The 17,888-nt window shown below is 44.3% G+C and overlaps 1 protein-coding gene across 1 annotated transcript in view; it reads left to right on the top strand.

Annotated features, from left to right (window-relative positions):
- The window catches only part of LOC134352522 (calpain-8-like), a 197,783-nt gene that overhangs the window by 93,511 nt on the left and 86,384 nt on the right, over positions 1-17,888 (top strand). The window contains exons 5-6 of the mRNA XM_063059788.1: positions 2,925-3,096; positions 13,284-13,367. Of these exons, the coding sequence (XP_062915858.1) occupies positions 2,925-3,096; positions 13,284-13,367 (256 nt within the window). The remainder of the gene's footprint in view (positions 1-2,924; positions 3,097-13,283; positions 13,368-17,888) is intronic.

Below are 17,888 nucleotides of genomic sequence, written 5' to 3'. Positions count from 1 at the left end.
GAGTCATTGGCTGTAGGTCATCTTATTGACCTCTAACACCTATTTATTGGCTCTGCTCCAGGCTCAACATCCACTTATTGCCCTCTTCCCAACAAGTGAAAGTCGGTAATTTATGGCTCTTTGTTCTCTTCAGTAACCAGGTCGAATCACTCCAGGCAGGCACTAACCCCAACATTCACAAACCTGCATGTTATATTATATCAAAGACATCTCACAAGTAACTTGTTATTTGGAAATTATCTCCAGTCCAGTCCTGCAGATTACCTGAAACATCATCATATCTACTTTAAAACACAGAAAGCAAAGCAACTCCATCTGACAAAATGGAGGATGCAAAACTTTTCCACAAAATGGCAGCCTCCACCTCCAAGCATATGGCAGAAACAAAGGCAATTGATCTGTCTTGTTCCACTACCCTTGATCCATTCAAGTTCAACATTTTAAATCTTCCCTGGCCAACAAAAGGGTTATCATGCAAGGAATGTTTGGTAGCTTTGGGTCTATACTTGCTGGAATTTAGAAGGAGTGGAACCTTTGAAACCTCTTAAATGTTGATAGGCCTACTCAGGGTAGATGTGGAAAGGATGTTTCCCATGGTGGGAGAGTCTAGGACAACACGGCACAGCCTCAGTATAGAGGGGCATCCATTTAAAACAGAGATGTGGAGAAATTTCTTTTGCCAGAGAGTGGTGACCTTGTGGAATTTATTACCACGGGCAGCTGTGGAGGCCAGGTCGTTGGGTGTATTTAAGGCAGAGCTAGATAGGTTCTTGATTGGACACAGCATCAAAGGTTATGGGGAGAAGGCTGGGGAGTGGGGCTGAGGAGGGGTCAAAAGGAACAGCAGTGATTGAATGGCAAAGCAGACTCGATGGGCCAAATGGCCTAATGTTTTATGGTCTTATGGTCTTTTCTGCTCTAGCGACTCGCTGCTGGCTTTCCTACTCGGGTAATGGACCTGAGTGAAATCCCCTTCCAATGTTTGGATTGGTTGCTGATCAAAGCTCTGATTTCCATTTTTATTTCAGATTGCCAACATCTGCAGCTTTTTGGGGGTGGAAGGATGGGCACAAGATCTGAGCAGGAAATGGGGCGTGGGAGGGTCAGGCGGGCGTGGGGTGAGGGTTGCAGATTCTGAATGAGAAGACCTTCTTTGTGCAGAGAGAGCAGTAGAACTACATAGGGAAGGCACAGTACCGTAATATGAGGCCATGTCCCAACTCCGACTCATACAGACATTCGGAAGTTCATCTTCTGTGGGAGCTGAGTTGGGGTGGGGATGGGAGGGAAGAAAGCGCTCAATGGGATGTGGCTACAAATATGTTTCCACATAAACGGAGAGTCATTGTGCAGCCTCAAACTACAACAAAACACGAGAAGCCAGCTGCTGCCTGCAGAATCTCGGGACGACGAGATGCACCAGCTTTTACCTAACACTAGGAGCAATAGCTGAAAATAAATGCCTTCCATGAGGGAGCTCAGAGTATAGTGCAAGGAACAGGTTTCAAGTTATCAGATTTCACTCACTGGAAGGACAATAAAAGCAGGGTTAATTGGAATTTTCAATGGAGAAGTTGGCTCAGGCAGCATCTGTGGAGTGAAAAGGACAGTTGACGTTTTGATCTGGACTGGAGAAAGAGGGTTGATAGCTGGTAAAAAGAGGTGAAGGGAAGGGGTGGATCAGGAGCTGGCGGGTGATGGGTGGATCCAGCTAAGAAGGCAGATGGAGGAATGGAGAGTGAAAGTAGCCATTCAGCTGGGAGGTGAGAGGAGGAGGAGGCGAAAGAGGGCTTCAGCGGGTGGAATCTGATAGGAGAGGAACTTGGAGCGTTAAACCAAGTGAGGGAGGTAGGGGGGAGATGGATGGCAACCGTGGGGGAGGGGACAGTGGGAGGAGTCTGATGATGATAGACAGATGATGTGGGTACATGAGATGAAAGACGTAGGTTTGTGATGGCAGAGGTCAGAGTAGGAGGAACTGGGTAGCGGAACACAAACACATTGCTGGAGGAACTCAGCAGGCCAGACAGCTTCAATAGAAAAAGTACAGTCGACATTTCGGGACAAGACCCTTCGGTAGGACTTCTGCTAAGTTCCTCCAGCATTGTGTCTGTGTTGCTTAGATTTCCAGAATCTGCAGATTTTCTCTTGTTTGTGATAGGAACTGGGTAGATCAGGAAGAGGGGTGGTTGGGTGCCTGAACTTGAAGAATTTTCTATGATTCTCACTCTCTATCTCTCTCTCTCTCCCTCCCTTGCTCTCTCTCTCTCTCTCTCTCTCTCTCTCTCTCTCTTCCCTCCACCTCCTGAACTAACCAGGTTTTCTGGCAATTTCTCATATTCCATTCCAGCTGCAGAGTCTTCACTCAAAAAGCCAACTGTTCCTTTTCCTCCAGAGTTGCTGGCTGACCCACTGAGTTCCTCCACATTTAACATCCTCAATCTTGCACGTTCCCTTCATTGTAACACTCCCTCATATAACCCTCACGCTCACAGTAATACTACGTAACATAAACCTCACCCCTCACTGTAATACTCTCTTGTGTATATGTCACCCTCACTGTAAAACTCTATCACATAACCTTCGCCCCTCACTGTAACACTCCCTCAAATAACCGTCGTCCCTCACTGTATCCCTCCGTCACACAACCCTCATCCCTCACTGTAACACTCCATCACACAACCCTCGTCCCTCATTGTAACATTCCCTCAATAACCCTCACCCCTCAGTGTAACACTCCCTCAATAACTATTGCCCCTCACTGTAACATTCCCTCAATAAGTCTTGCCTTGAGTGTAACACTCCCTCATATAACCGTAATCCATTCTGTAACACTCTGACACCTGTCCCACTGCCACAAGCTTGGTGCTGGGAATAGCCGGATGTGTTAAGCAAGTGCTGTGTTCCACATCTTGTTTCCACAGACTGTATGGTTCCTACTCCAGTTTGCGAGGTGGGCTGGGCTCTGAGGCGATGGAGGACTTCACTGGCGGCATTGCTGTGACCATTCAGATGCATTCCACCAATCCCAAGGAGCTGTGGTACCTCACAAGGCGTGCCCTCCACAAGCAGACCATGATCTCCTGCTCCATCAACGTACGGCCAACAGGAAGCCTTTTTCTGCATCTTCCTTCTAATAACCCAGAATTCCAGGCCTCCTCCATTTTTGCAGGATGTATAATGCACATCATTCGGAAAACCTCGATCTTGAGTGTTCCAAATATTTTAATTTATTTTTTATTTAGAGATACTGCATAGAATTAGCCATTGAGCTATATTGCCAGAGACCCACTGACTTAACCTAATCCCGGGACAATTTACACTGACCAATGAACCTATTAACGTCTTTACAGTGAGCACCCAAGCCGTGATGATGTCATGTTAACGGCTGTGCTCCCTGGGTGCCTCCTCCTGAGCACTGTTGCTCTGTTTTGTTGGGGAGGTCTATCAAAGTGGGGTGAATCGTGGAGAACAACCAAGCACATGGGTAGCCGGAGTCATGGAGATGAGGTTGTGGTGGCAGGAGGAATGAGATTGAAATGGGCTGAGGGCTCAGGGTGTAGAGTTGGGGGGGTGGTGGAGACACAGAACAGGGGTCTCAGAGGAGGTAATGATGAGGTGGATGGGGTCGGAGTTCAGGTGAGAGAGAGAGGGAGGATGATGGTATTGGCAGTTCAGTGTACAGGGGCATCACTGTCGTAGAGTCATAGACCATGATAGAATGAAAACAGCCCACCTACTCCATGCTGTTACTCTGCTAGTCCCATGGTGTCACAATCTCCCAGGACCTGAAGTGGACACCCAACGCGGACACTCTTATCAAAAAGGCTCAGCAGAGGTTGTATTTCCTACGTCAACTCAGGAAGTACAACCTGCCTCAGGAGCTGCTGATTCAATTCTATTCAGGAATAATCCAGTCTGTTCTCTGTTCGTCCATCACTGTCTGGTTTGGATCAGCTACCAAACAAGACAAGAATAGACTCCAAAGAACCGTCAGGGCTGCGGAAAGGATTACTGGTGTGAAGCTGTCCTCGATCCAGGACTTTTCCGCATCTAAAGTCAGGAAGCGAGCAAGCAGCATCATTGTAGACCCATCACACCCCAGAAGGACCATAGTTCTCCATACCACTCCCATCCACTTACTTACCCAAACTTCTTTAAAAAGTTACAGTCAAACCCACAAATACCACTTCCGCTTGCAGCTGGTTCCACACTCACTCTGAGTGAAGAAGCTTCCCCTCAGGCTCCCCTCAAATATTTCATCCTTGATCTATGACCTAGTCTTCTCCAACCTCAGTGGCAAAAGCCTAATTGCATTGAACCTTTTTACCCTAATTGCATTGGCTTATACCTCTATCAACTCTCTCTGTATTTTCCTACACTCCAGGAGATGAAGTCCCAACCTATTCAACTTTTCCTTTTCCCATTTATCCCCATTCTAAGCAAAATAAAAATACTTCAGTTATTGCTCTAAGTGTCCATGATGTACTCTGACTGCTGTATGACCCACATGAGATCCGAACACTGCTTGCTCCCTCTCCCAGGAACCCTGGCATGGAGTTGTAACCATTCAGCTAGGACAGAACCCCTGACAGCCCACTGCCAGGACCTGTGAGTGGCCACTTTGACCAGGCCCTGAGGCAGACCAACAAGGAAGTCTCCCTGACTGACCCTCCTCCACCTCCACACCCAGGGCCCAAAGATCAGAAGCGTGGAGCTGAAGTCAAGCCAGAACTCGAAGATCTCTTCCCTCAGAAGTTCAGGCAGTAATTGCAAATGCTCTTCATTCCAATTACACATAGAACACAGGCTCAGAAACAGCAGGGGTCTTGGGGGGGCTGTATCATTGGATATCAGATAGACTCCCAGATAGCACCAATGTGTGTCCACATTCAAGTTTATCGTCATTCAACTGTACACATGTATACCACCAAACGAAACAATGTTCCTCCGGACCAAGATGCACGACACACTACATATAACTTGCACACACAACACATAAGGTATACCATCAAAGAAGACAACATCCCTCCAGACCAAGGTACACAACACAGTATATATAACTCACAAATAACACAACATGGAGTATACCACCAAATGAAACAACTTTCCTCTGTATCAAGGTGCACAACACAGTACATATAACCCACACACACAACACATAAAATAGACCACCAAACAAAACAATGTTTCTCTGTACCAAGGTGAACAACACAGAGTAATATTACCACAAATCAATCAGAATCAGAATCTTTTATTATCGCCAAGTATGTGGACACATACAGGGAATTTGATGCTGGTTTCCCTGAGCTCTCACTGTACAGAATCAAAAAAGCAAAGAAAACAATAGTGCAAATACTGTAATCGTGAACTATATACAATGAGGTATACCTGTGTATGTACAGGTGGACTTGGTTTATAATAGACTAAAATTCAAGTGTTCATAAGACTGATGGCATACGGAAAGAAACTGTTCTTGTACCTATTTGTCCTGGCATACAGTGATCTAAAGCGCCTACCAAAAGGAAGGAGTTGGAACAGGTGATGTCCAGGGTGTGATGGGTCTACAATGATGCTGCTTGCTTGCTTCCTGACTTTAGATGCGGAAAAGTCCTGGATCGAGGACAGCTTCACACCAGTAATCCTTTCCGCAGCCCTGACGGTTCTTTGGAGTCTATTCTTGTCTTGTTTGGTAGCTGATCCAAACCAGACAGTGATGGATGAACAGAGAACAGACTGGATTATTCCTGAATAGAATTGAATCAGCAGCTCCTGAGGCAGGTTGTACTTCCTGAGTTGACGTAGGAAATACAACCTCTGCTGAGCCTTTTTGATAAGAGTGTCCGCGTTGGGTGTCCACTTCAGGTCCTGGGAGATTGTGACACCCAGAAACCTGAAGGTCTGAACAAATAATAAAACGCATTTAAGTTGCAAGTTAAAACCTAACAGCACTACTAGCACCTCATATGTGGTGAGACCTGGGTGGAGGCACGGAGTTCAGTAGTCTTACAGCCTGGAGAAGGAAGCTGTTTCTGATCCTAAAGGTGGTTGTCCTAATGCTCCTACCTATTGGTAGGGGTTTAAAGAGATTATTGGGGGGATGAAAGAGATTATTGACAACATTATAGTGCTCCATGCAAACTGACTCCCCTCCTTCAGCAAGAAAATCACCTACTGCTTATCAACCAGGAGTCCAGAACATTTCTCCTGGTTAATGTCTTCGGGAAACATAATAGGGAGACTTAGTTCTATGTCCAGTCCAAACAGTTTGATGAATTGCTTACTGAAATCTGGTGTCCCCTGCAGAGTACACTCCATAAACTACCAGCCTCTGGATTAGAATGCAAAGAGCAATCTCCTCTCTCACTTCCCATAATAAGTATACCCGTACAGCTTTGGACTTTGGGAGGAAACCAGAGCACCAGGAGGTAACCCATGTGGTCGCAGGGAGAACTTGTAAACTCCTTACAGATGGCACTGAAGTTGAACTCCAAGCTCCGGTATCCTGAGCTGCAATAATTTCATGCTAATCGCTACCCTACTGTGGAGACCTACTATACCACCAGGGGACCCTTATCTGTCTTAATCTTTTTCAAAAGTTCTAACACATGACTTAGATAGGACAAAGGAGGAGGTCCTGAAGAGAGATTTCCAGGAGTTAGGAAGGAAGCTGAGAAGCAGGACCTCCAGGGTAATAATCTCGGGATTGCTATCTATGCCACGTGCTAGCGAGGGCAAGAATAGTCGGATCAGGCGGATGAATGCGTGGCTGAGAGACTGGTGTAGGGGGCAGGGCTTCAGATTCTTGGATAATTGGGATCTCTTCTGGGGGAAGTATGACCCGTTCAGAAAGGACAGGTTACACCTGAACCCGAAGGGGACCAATATCCTGGCGGGAAAGTTTAATAGAGCTGTTACGGAGAGTTTAAACTAATTTGGCAGGAGGATGGGAACCGGAATGACAGAGCGGAGGAAGGGGAAAACAGAAATAAATCTAAGATAGTGAGCAGTAACGATGTCAGGAAAGACAGGGAGATAATGGGGCAAATTTGTAGCCATTGGGATGAGTTGCAGTGAAATCAAAGCAAAAAGTATCAAATACTGGTCTTAAGGTGTTGTACTTAAATGCACGCAGCATAAGGAATAAGGCGGATGATCTTGTCGTACAGCTACAGATTGGCAGGTATGATATTGTGGCCATCATTGAGACTTGGCTAAAGGATGCATGTCTCTGGGAGCTGAACGTCCAAGGATACATGGTGTATCGGAAGGATAGGAAGGTAGGCAGAGGGGGAAGCGTGGCTTTATTGGTAAGAAATGATATTAAATCATTAGAAAGAGGTGATATAGGATCAGAAGGTGCAGAATCTTTATGGGTTGAGCTAAGAAATAGCAGCGGTAAAAGGACCCTGATGGCAGTTATTTATAGGCCTCCAAACAGCTGCAGGAATGTGGACTACAAATTACAACTGGAAATAGAAAAGGCTTGTCAGAAGGGCAGTGTTATGATAATTGTGGGGGATTTTAACATGCGAGTGGATTGGGAAAATCAGGTCGGCACTGGATCTCAAGAGAGAGAATTTGTAGAATGTCTGCGAGATGGCTTTTCAGAACAGTTTGTTGTTGAGCCCACTAGGGGATTGACTGTACTGGATTGGGTATTGTGTAATGAACCAGAGGTGATTAGAGAGGATTGAGGTGAAGGAACCCTTAGGAGGCAGTGATCATAACATGATTGAGTTCACTGTGAAATTTGAAAAAGAGAAGCCGAAATCTGATGTATCGGTATTTCAGTGGAGTAAAGGAAATTACAGTGGCGTGAGAGAGGAACTGGCCAAAGTTGACTGGAAAGGGATACACTGGTGGGAAAGACAGCAGAGCAGCAGTGGCTGGAGTTTATGCGAGAAATGAGGAAGGTGCAAGACAGGTATATTCCAAAAAAGAAGAAATTTTCGAGAGGAAAAAGGATGCAACTGTGGTTGACAAGAGAAGTCAAAGCCAAAGTTAAAGCAAAGGAGAGGGCATACAAGGAAGCAAAAATTAGTGGGAAGACAGAGGATTGGGAAGTTTTTAAAACCTTACAAACAGAAACCAAGAAGATCATTAAGAGGGAAAAGATTAACTATGAAAGGAAGGTAGCAAATAATATCAAAGAGGATACTAAAAGCTTTTTCAAGTATATAAAGAGTAAAAGACAGGTGAGAGTAGATGTAGGACCAATAGAAAATGATGCTGGAGAAATTGTAATGGGAGATAAGAAGATGGCAGAGGAACTGAACGAGTATTTTGCATCAGTCTTCACTGAGGAAGACATCAGCAGTATACCGGACACTCAAGGGTAGCAGGGAAGAGAAGTGTGCGGAATCACAATTACGACAGAGAAAGTACTCAGGAAGCTGAATAGTCTAAAGGTAGATAAATCTCCCGGACCAGATGGAATGCACCCTCGTGTTCTGAAGGAAGTAGCTATGGAGATTGCAGAGGCATTAGCGATGATCTTTCAAAAGTCGATAGATTCTGGCATGGTTCCGGAGGACTGGAAGATTGCAAATCTGCTATTTAAGAAGGGGTCAAGGAAGCAAAAAGGAAATTATAGACCTGTTAGCTTGACATCGGTGGTTGGGAAGTTGTTGGAGTCGATTATCAAGGATGAGGATACAGAGTACCTGAAGGCATATGACAAGATAGGCAGAACTCAGCATGGATTCCTTAAAGGAAAATCTTGCCTGACAAACCTATTACAATTTTCTGAGGAAATTACCAGTCGGCTAGACAAGGGAGATGCAGTGGATGTTGTATATTTGGATTTTCAGAAGGCCTTTGACAAGGTGCCACACATGAGGCTACTTAACAAAATAAGAGCCCATGGAATTACGGGAAAGTTACATACGTGGATAGAGCATTGGCTGATTGGCAGGAAACAGAGAGTGGGAAAAAAGGGATCCTATTCTGGTTGGCTGCCGGTTACCAGTGGTGTTCCACAGGGGTCCATGTTGGGGCCACTTCTTTCTACATTGTACATCAACGATTTGGATTATGGAATAGATGGCTTTGTGGCTAAGTTTGCTGATGATACGAAGATAGGTGGAAGGGCCGGTAGTGCTGAGGAAACGGAGAGTCTGCAGAGAGACTTGGATAGATTGGAAGAATGGGCAGAGAAGTGGCAAATGAAGTACAATGTTGGAAAGTGTATGGTTATGCACTTTGGCAGAAAAAATAAACAGGCAGACTATTATTTAAATGGGGAAAGAATTATTTAAATTGGGAGTCCTCGTACAGGATACCCTTAAAGTTAACCTCCAGGTTGAGTCAGTAGTGAAGAAGGCGAATGCAATGCTGGCATTCATTTCTAGAGGAATAGAGTATAGGAGCAGGGATGTGATGTTGAGGATCTATAAGGCGCTGGTGAGACCTCACTTGGAGTACTGTGGGCCGTTTTGGTCTCCTTATTTAAGAAAGAATGTGCTGACGTTGGAGAGGGTACAGAGAAGATTCACTAGAATGATTCCGGGAATGAGAGGGTTAACATATGAGGATGAGAGGAGACCTCATAGAAACATTTCGAATGTCGAAAGGCATGGACAGAGTGGATGTGGCAAAGTTGTTTCCCATGATGGGGAAGTCTAGTACGAGAGGGCATGACTTAAGGATCGAAGAGCGCCCATTCAGAACAGAAATGCGAAGAAATTTTTTTTAGTCAGAGGGTGGTGAATCTATGGAATTTGTTGCCACGAGCAGCAGTGGAGGCCAAGTCATTGGGTGTATTTAAGGCAGAGATTGATAGGTATCTGAGTAGCCAGGGCATCAAAGGTTATGGTGAGAAGTCAGGGGAGTGGGACTAAATGGAGAATGGATCAGCTCATGATAAAATGGCGGAGCAGACTCGATGGACCGAATGGCTGACTTCTGCTCCTTTGTCTCATGGTCTTATGGTCACATCTTCTTTCTTAACCTTGACATGTTCCAACACCGGTTCAAATTGGCCTCACGTTCATCAAGGTCCCTCTCACTTTCTAAAGTAAAAATAATTCATTTAGATCCCACCAAAGTCTTCTAATTCTAGACACGTTTCCTCTTTTATCCCTGATTGGTCTTACCCTGGCTAGTCATGTTTCATCTGTGTGTCGAATGGGGTTTTCTTTAATCCCACTCGCAAAAGCCTTCTCATGAGGAAAGGGCCAAAGCTGATTGGTAGACCGAGGAGATGAGAAGATGATGGGGAGGTCAAGAGAGGAGGGGTGGAGTTGGGAGGCAGAGGCAGGAGGATGATAGGTGGAGACGGAGGATAAATGAAAGATGGAGTCAGGTGGGGGGAGAAGGAGAGGAAGGTGAAAGTAACTGAAGGAGGCTGATAAGTCGAGGCGTCAAGAACTTCCAGTGCTGGAGTCTGATAAGTAAGGAAGGTGATAATGGGAACCATTAGGAGAAAGACAAAGGGCAGAAGGAACTAGATGGGGAAGGAGGGGGAATCACTGGGTGAAGTGTGAGGGTGGTAGGTGGATGGAACCAGGAGGGGTAGGAAAATAAAATGGGTGATAGGGGAGTGGGGCTTTGGGAAAGGGGCAAAAACATGACTGAATGCTGGGACTTTATGGTTGTATTTCTCTCTCTAACTTAGATTAGAAAACTTTCCCAAAAGAAAAGCAAAGGCCTCTCCACATTTGTGGTTACCTCAGAAACGGTTCAGTAAAGTGTCTATGGGCAGAAGGGAGAGGGGATCCCAGGGGTATTTTAGGGCTCAGAGAGAGTGCAAATGACAACAAGGAAGTGAGGGCTAGCACCAGAGGAGAGGGAGGAGTGATTGTGGGTATCGTACTCAGCATTTTCACCTGGCCCGTGGGGAAGCCCCTCTGCTGTGCTAAGAAAAGCTTTCAGATTTTTTAAGGAATGTTTTCTCATCCAGGTGAGAGAAAGAAATTCCACCACAAAGTGCCAATATTCCATCAACTCTCAGATTACAGTCTTCCCACTTCCCCTTCTTGTGCTCCCATTTTGCCACCTTCCCAAAGCCTCACTTCAATCTCTCCCATCACCCATTTTCCTACCTCTCCCAGTTTGATCCACCTAGAATCCCACACTTCACCCACCAATTTTCCCTCCTCCCCCTCTGGTTTCATCTGCCCTTCGCCTCTCCCCTAACGGTTCTCAGTACCACTTTCCTTACTTATCGGATTTCCAAGCTGGTAGCCCTTTGTGACCTCACTTATCACCCTCCACCGTAGCCGTTTGGTCTATGAGATTATCAAAGGACGTGTTGGGATGTATTCCTTAGCTGCAGAGTCATACAGTATGGAAACAGGCCCTCCTTGCAGTGTCCATATTCCTATCAATGGTTTGAATTGGCTAATTCATGTATTATTATCCAGGTTAGACAGATTAGTCACCTAAACCAAATGGACTAACTCCAGGATTTCAAAAGAGGTGGCTGAAGAGATTGTGGAGGCATTAGTAATGACCTTTCATGAATCACTAGATTCTGGAATGGATCCAGAGGACTGGAAAATTGCAAATGTCACTCCACTGTCCAAGAAGGGAGGGAGATAAAATAAAGGAAATTATAGGCTATGACCTATAATTATAATTATATGACCTCAGTGGTTGGGAAGATGTTGGAGTGAATTGTTAAGGATGTGGTTTCCAGGTACTTGGAGGCTCATGGTAAAACAGCCCAAAGTCAGCATAGTTTCCTTACGAGAGAATAAAGCCAAACAAATCAGTTGGAATTCTTTGAAGAAATAACAAGTAGGATAGACAAAGAAGAATCAGTGGATATTGTGTCCTTGGATTTTCAGAATGCCTTCGACAAGGTGCCATGCATGAGGCTGCTTAACAAGATAAGAGCCCATGCATTACAGGATTTTCCTAGATAGAGCACTGGCTGATCTGAAGAAAGCAAAGAGTTGGAATAAAGGGAGCCTTTTCTGATTGTGACTTGTGGTGACCCACAAGAACTGGTATTGGGGCCACTTCTTTTTACATTGTATATCAATGATTTGGATGATGGAATTGGTGGCTTTGTGTCCAAGGTGTGTGGATGATATGAAGATAGGTAGAAGGGCAGGTTGAGGAAACAGGAGGATTTGGACAGATTAGGAGAATGGGAAAAGAAGTGGCAAATGGAATACAGTGTCCGGAAGTGTATGGTCATGCACTTTAGAAGAAGGAATAAAAGTGTAGACTATTTTCTAAGCAGGAATAAAATTCAAAAATACAAGGTACAAAGGGATTTGGGGATCTTTGTGCAGGATTCCCTAAAGGTTCATATCCAGGTTGAGTTGAAGGTGAGGAAGCCAAATGCAATGTTAGCATTCATTGTGAGAGCTCGAGAATATAAAAGCAAGGATGTAATGATGAGGCTTTATAAAGCACTGGTGAGCCCTCACTAGGAATGTTGTGAGCAATTTTGGGCCTCTAATTTAAGAAAGGATGTGCTGACTTTCAGATGGGGTTCACAACAATGATTCCAGGAATGAAAGGCTTATCGTTTGAGGAGCGATTGATGGCTCTGGGCCTGTACTCACTGGAATTTAGAAGAATGAGGGGGGCCCAGATAGAGTGGATGTGGAGAAGATGTTTGGTGGTGGAGCCCAGGGCCAGAGGGCACAGCCTCAGAATAAAGAGACGTCCATTTAGAACAGAAATGAGGATTTTCTTGAGCCAGAGGGTGGTGAATCTGTGGAATTCCTGGGCACAGGCGGCTGTGGAGGCCAGGTCATTGTACATAATTAAGATGGAGATTGATAAGTTCTTAATTAGTCAGGGTATGAAAGACTATGGGGAAAAAACAGAAGAATAGGGTTGAGAGGAAAATGGATGAAATGGCGGAGCAGACCCCTTGGGCCAAATGGCCTGATACTGCTCCCATCCCTTATGATCTTATGTACCAAGAAAATGCCATCCATACAAATCATCTCATGGCAGAATAAATGCAGAATAAGCTGATTTAGTTACAGAGAGTGTGGTCCAGGCAACAAAAAAGTGAGGTAGGTTCAATAGTCTTGTAATAGTGAGACAGAAGCTGTTCTGGAGCCTGGTGGTACATGATTTCAGCCTTCTGGATATTCTGCCGAATGGGAGGGGGAAAGGGATGTTAAGGTCTTTGATTATGCTGGCTGTTTTACAGAGACAGCAAGATGTGTAGACTAGTCAGGCCCAGTTGCTCATGTTTGGCCCATACCTCTCTAAAGTTCTTCTGTCTATGTATCTATCCAAGTGTCTTTTTGTCTTCAGGGATGATCTCAGGGACTGATGTTGGCGCTAATCCTAACCATATAACTTTCTAGGTCAAAGACCCCAACGAGACTGAGAAGGACCAGGGTCTAGGCTTGATGGCCTTGCATGCTTACGCTATCGTGGATGCAGACAAGGTGAGTGTCCAGTCCATGGCCTGTTAGCACTGGGGGAGGAACAGTGGTGATTAAAACGCCAATATACATGCTGAAGACATTGTGAATTCTAAAAATAGCTTGTTAATGAGAGAGGTCAGAGGAGAATGGCAGACTAGTTGAAGCCGACAGGAATGGTGATGGATGCTGCCTACTGTGGGGAAGGATGTGCCCGTGACATATACGGCTGGGTCCACTACTCTCTACATTCCTCTGCGTTTTAGTTGCTCTGCCAGATCCTGAACAGTAGGAAGAGAGTGGGAAATATCACCTGCTGACCTTGATGCCTAAATACTGGGATTTGTGAATGGTCAATAGTAGGTACACTGGACAACAAAAAATTTTGCTTCCTGAATACTTTTCAGTGTATCTTATGGGGTTTGGGCTGCAAATCATGAAAATCACCGTGAAATTTCCCTATCACACATCAATTTTTTGAAATCACCTATATTTCTTATTTCTAGTCAATTAAAATTTTGCCAATAATGTAAGTTGAAAAGTTTTCTATTTTGTCCAGACATACCTGAGCATGCTTAGGCAAGGTGGATGCTGCATGGTAGCACAGGTTTTAGGAAGGCTGTAAAATCATCACACACACACCATTCTGAGCATTGCATTCAAATGTAGAGTATATCGGTTTGTGGATCACGTTGATGTGATTATAATACAATAATTGTACTTTCAGGAATATTTGTGATAACAATAATTCTCACCACTGTTGTAACAGCCTCGATACTTTCTGTTATACTTGTGACAAGTATATGCTTAAATCTCAAAGATGGAGCATGACTCCTTGTATTAAGAAAGCCTCTGAGCTCTACTTTTGGGGTAAAATTGGTGACCAAGACAAAGCCTGGACTCCTCACATTTGTTGTGCGACATACATGTCGATCATTAAAGGACATCGAGGAACAGATATGTAATCAGATTAAGGAAATGTATAAAAATAATAGGGTTGTTTTCATGGGTGATTTCAACATCCCTAATATAAACTGGGACCTTCTGAGTGTAAGGGATTTAAATGGGGCAGAATTTGTTAAGTGTATTCAGGAAGGGTTCTTAAATCAACATGTGGATGGTCCAATGGGAGGAGGGGCCGTACTGGACCTGGTGCTGGGCAATGAGCCTGCCCAGGTGATTGACCTTTCAGTGGATGAACAGTTGGGGAACAGTGACCACAGCTCCTCAACTTTCAGGATAGCTATGGATAAAGATAGGAATGTTCCTTGTGGGAAAGTTTTAATTTGGAGTAGGGCAAATTATGATGGCATTAGACAAGAACTAAGAAGTATTAATTAGGAACAGCTTTTCTCTGGCAAGTCCATATCAGGCATGGAGAGGGTGTTTAAAGATCAATTGCACAGAGTACAGGAATGTTCCTGTTAGAATAAAGGATGGGGATGGAAAGATAAGCAAACCTTGGATGTCCAGAGAGGTGATGAATTTAGTCAAGAAGAAAAAGGAAAAGTATGTAAAGCTTCAGAAGTTAGGATCAAACATAGCATGTGAGGAGTGTAAAGAGGCCAGAAAAGAGCTAAAGAAAGGAATTAGGAAAGCCAGGAGGGGACATGAAAAGTCCTTGGCTTATAATGAAAATGAATTCCAAGACATTCTATACATACATCAAGAGCAAGGGGGAGGGAGAGGGTGGGACCACTCAAAGATAAAAGGGTAGTATTTGCCTAGATGCAGAGAGTGTGAACAAGGCACTTAATGAGTAATCAGCATTTACCAAGGAAAAGGATATGGAGGACCAGGGGACCACTGCTGAGTGTATAAATATGTTAGGGCATTTAGAGGTCAAGGAGGAGGAAGTGTTGGGCCTCCTAATGAGTGTTAAGGTGGATAAGTCCCCAGGGCCTGATGGGATTTACCCCAGGTTATTGATGGAGGCAACAGACAAGATTGCTGGGCCTTGACCAGCATCTCCGTGTCCTCTCTAGCCACAGGCAAGGTTCCAGAAGACTGGTGAGTGGCTAATGTAGTACCTCTATTTAAGAAGGGAACAAGGGAAAATCCTGGGAACTATAGACCAATGAGTCTCACATCATTTTAGGGAAATTGTTGCAAAAAATTCTTAGGGATAGGATATATGAACATTTGGAAATCGTGGCCTAATTATGGAGAGCCAGCATGGCTTTGTGTGGGGCAGGTCATGTCTTACCAACTTGATTGAGTTTTTTGACAAGGTGACAAGAGATTGATGAGGTAATGGATGTTGTCTACATGGATTTTAGTAAGGTGTTTGACAAAGTTCCTGATGGGGGGCTAATCCCCCCATTAAGATGCATAGGGTCCATGGTGAATTAGATAGTGGTTGAAGGGACTTATTCAAGCTGGAGGTCTATAATTAGTGGAGTTCCACAGGGATCTGTGCTGGGACCTCTGCTGTTTGTGATGTACATAAATATCCTGGATGAAAATGTAGATGTGGGGTGAGTAAATTTGTGGATGGTACCAAGATTGGTGGAGTTATGGATTGTGTAGAAGACTGGCAAAAAATACAGCATGATATAGAACATTTACAGATATGGTTTCAAAGGTACATTTAATGTCAGAGAAATGTATACAATATACACCTTGAAGTGTTTTTTCTTCGCAGACATCCACGAGAAACAGAGGGCTGCCCCAATGAATGAATGACAGTTAAATGTTAGAACCCCAAAGTCCCCCCCCCCCAGCTCCTCCCTTCCACATATAAGTGGCAGCAAGAAATGCTAAGAAATGGCAGATGGAGTTTAACCCAGATAAATGTGAGGTGTTGCACTTTGCTAGGGCAAATGCAAGGAGACAGTACACTAGCACAGCAAGATCTTAACAGTGTTGCTGAGCAGAGAGATCCCTCTCCCCAAGAGATCCAAGTTCATAGCTCCATGAAAATGGGTACACAGATCAATAAGGAAGTTAAGAAGGCTTATGGAATACTTGCTTTTATTAGTCAAGGCACTGAGTTCGAAAGCCGGAAAGTTATGTTGCAACTTTATAAAATTCTGATTAGATCACATCTGGAGTATTGTGGATGGTTCTGGTTGCCCCACTATAGGAAGGATGTTGAAGATTTGGAGAGGGTGTGAAAGAGGTTTACCAGGATGCTGCCCAGTTTAGAGGGCATGTGCTGTCACAAGAGGCTAGATAAATATGGGTTGTTTTTTCTTCTGAAGCGTTGGAGGCTGAGGGGAGATATGATAGAAGTTTACATGATTATGAGAGGCATAGACAGAGTGAACAGAAAGTATGTTTCCCAGGGTTGAGATGTCTAATACCAGAGGGCATGCATTGAAGGTGAGAGGTGTAGGTTCAAGGGGGATGTGACGGATATGTTTTTTACTCAGAGGGTGGCAGATGCCTGGTATGGTGGTAAAGGCAAATACATTAGAGGCTTTTAAGCAATATTTGAATAGGCACATGGATGGAAAGATATGGACATTATGTAGGTAGGAGAGATTCATGTTTGGGTGTTTTTGATTTACTTTTTATCTAGTTCAGCACAACATTGTGGGCTGAATGGCCTGTTCCTGTGCTGGCTCAGAGGTACTCAAAAGTCAATGTCATTCACTGTCCCGATGATATGGTGAGAGCAGAAGGATCATGTGCCAGACTGCTGCTTCTTTCTGACCAGTGTGTCTGGTTTCACTGGTAAAAACAAGAAATCCATTGAATCTCCCTTCAGCCATGAGACCTGTGCCACATGATGATGGTCTTCCAGTACCAAAGCCACCAGAGACATGGAGTCTAGAGGAGGCAGACATGATGCACGAGCCAGGAATGCAAAAAGCAACACTGATACTGATACAGATTTTGAACCCTTTATGTTGTGTGAGCCTCATCTGATAACTCAATCTGAGTTAAGTGACCTGGTCAGAGACCTGGGTATGTCAAAGGCAAAAGCAGAATTAATGGGGTCAAGTCTGCAAGAATGGAGCCTGCTGATACAGGGTGCAAAATTTCCATGAAGGATTTTGATATTTGAAACAGATGTTTCCCAGAATAACTGATGCCAGGATTAAGGAAGATCCACAAATCAAACAGATCATCAATGACAAATTCAAAGAACTTCTAGTGGAACCAGAGAAAATCACATGGAAGGCCTTCAAAGATGTTGTTGAAAAATTTCTTGGCAGCAACAGAGCACCGAACTACATGCAGCTGGTTGACAACATGCTTCAAGCATACAAAACCATGAAGTGCAACATGCCACTAAATATTCTTTTTCTGCATTCCCATTAATACTTCATCGCTGCAAATCTTGGCACTATCAGTGAAGAGCATGGTGAAAGGTTTCACCAGGACATTGCGGTCATGGAGAAACAGTATCAGGGAACTGGAATCCATCAATGCTGGCTGATTATTGTTGGACACTTAAGCAAGAAGCCTCAGACACTGAGTACAAATTAAAATCATCAACAAAACACCTTCAGCTGAGCTTAACTATTGTAAGGTGTCAGCACCATTGTACAATTAAATACATTGTATTCAATAAAAGTTAATTTCTTGTTTCTCCAA

Source organism: Mobula hypostoma, chromosome 10 (genome assembly GCF_963921235.1).
Source record: "Mobula hypostoma chromosome 10, sMobHyp1.1, whole genome shotgun sequence".
In the NCBI taxonomy this organism is placed as follows: domain Eukaryota; kingdom Metazoa; phylum Chordata; class Chondrichthyes; order Myliobatiformes; family Myliobatidae; genus Mobula; species Mobula hypostoma.
This window is presented reverse-complemented; position numbering and strand designations above follow the sequence as displayed.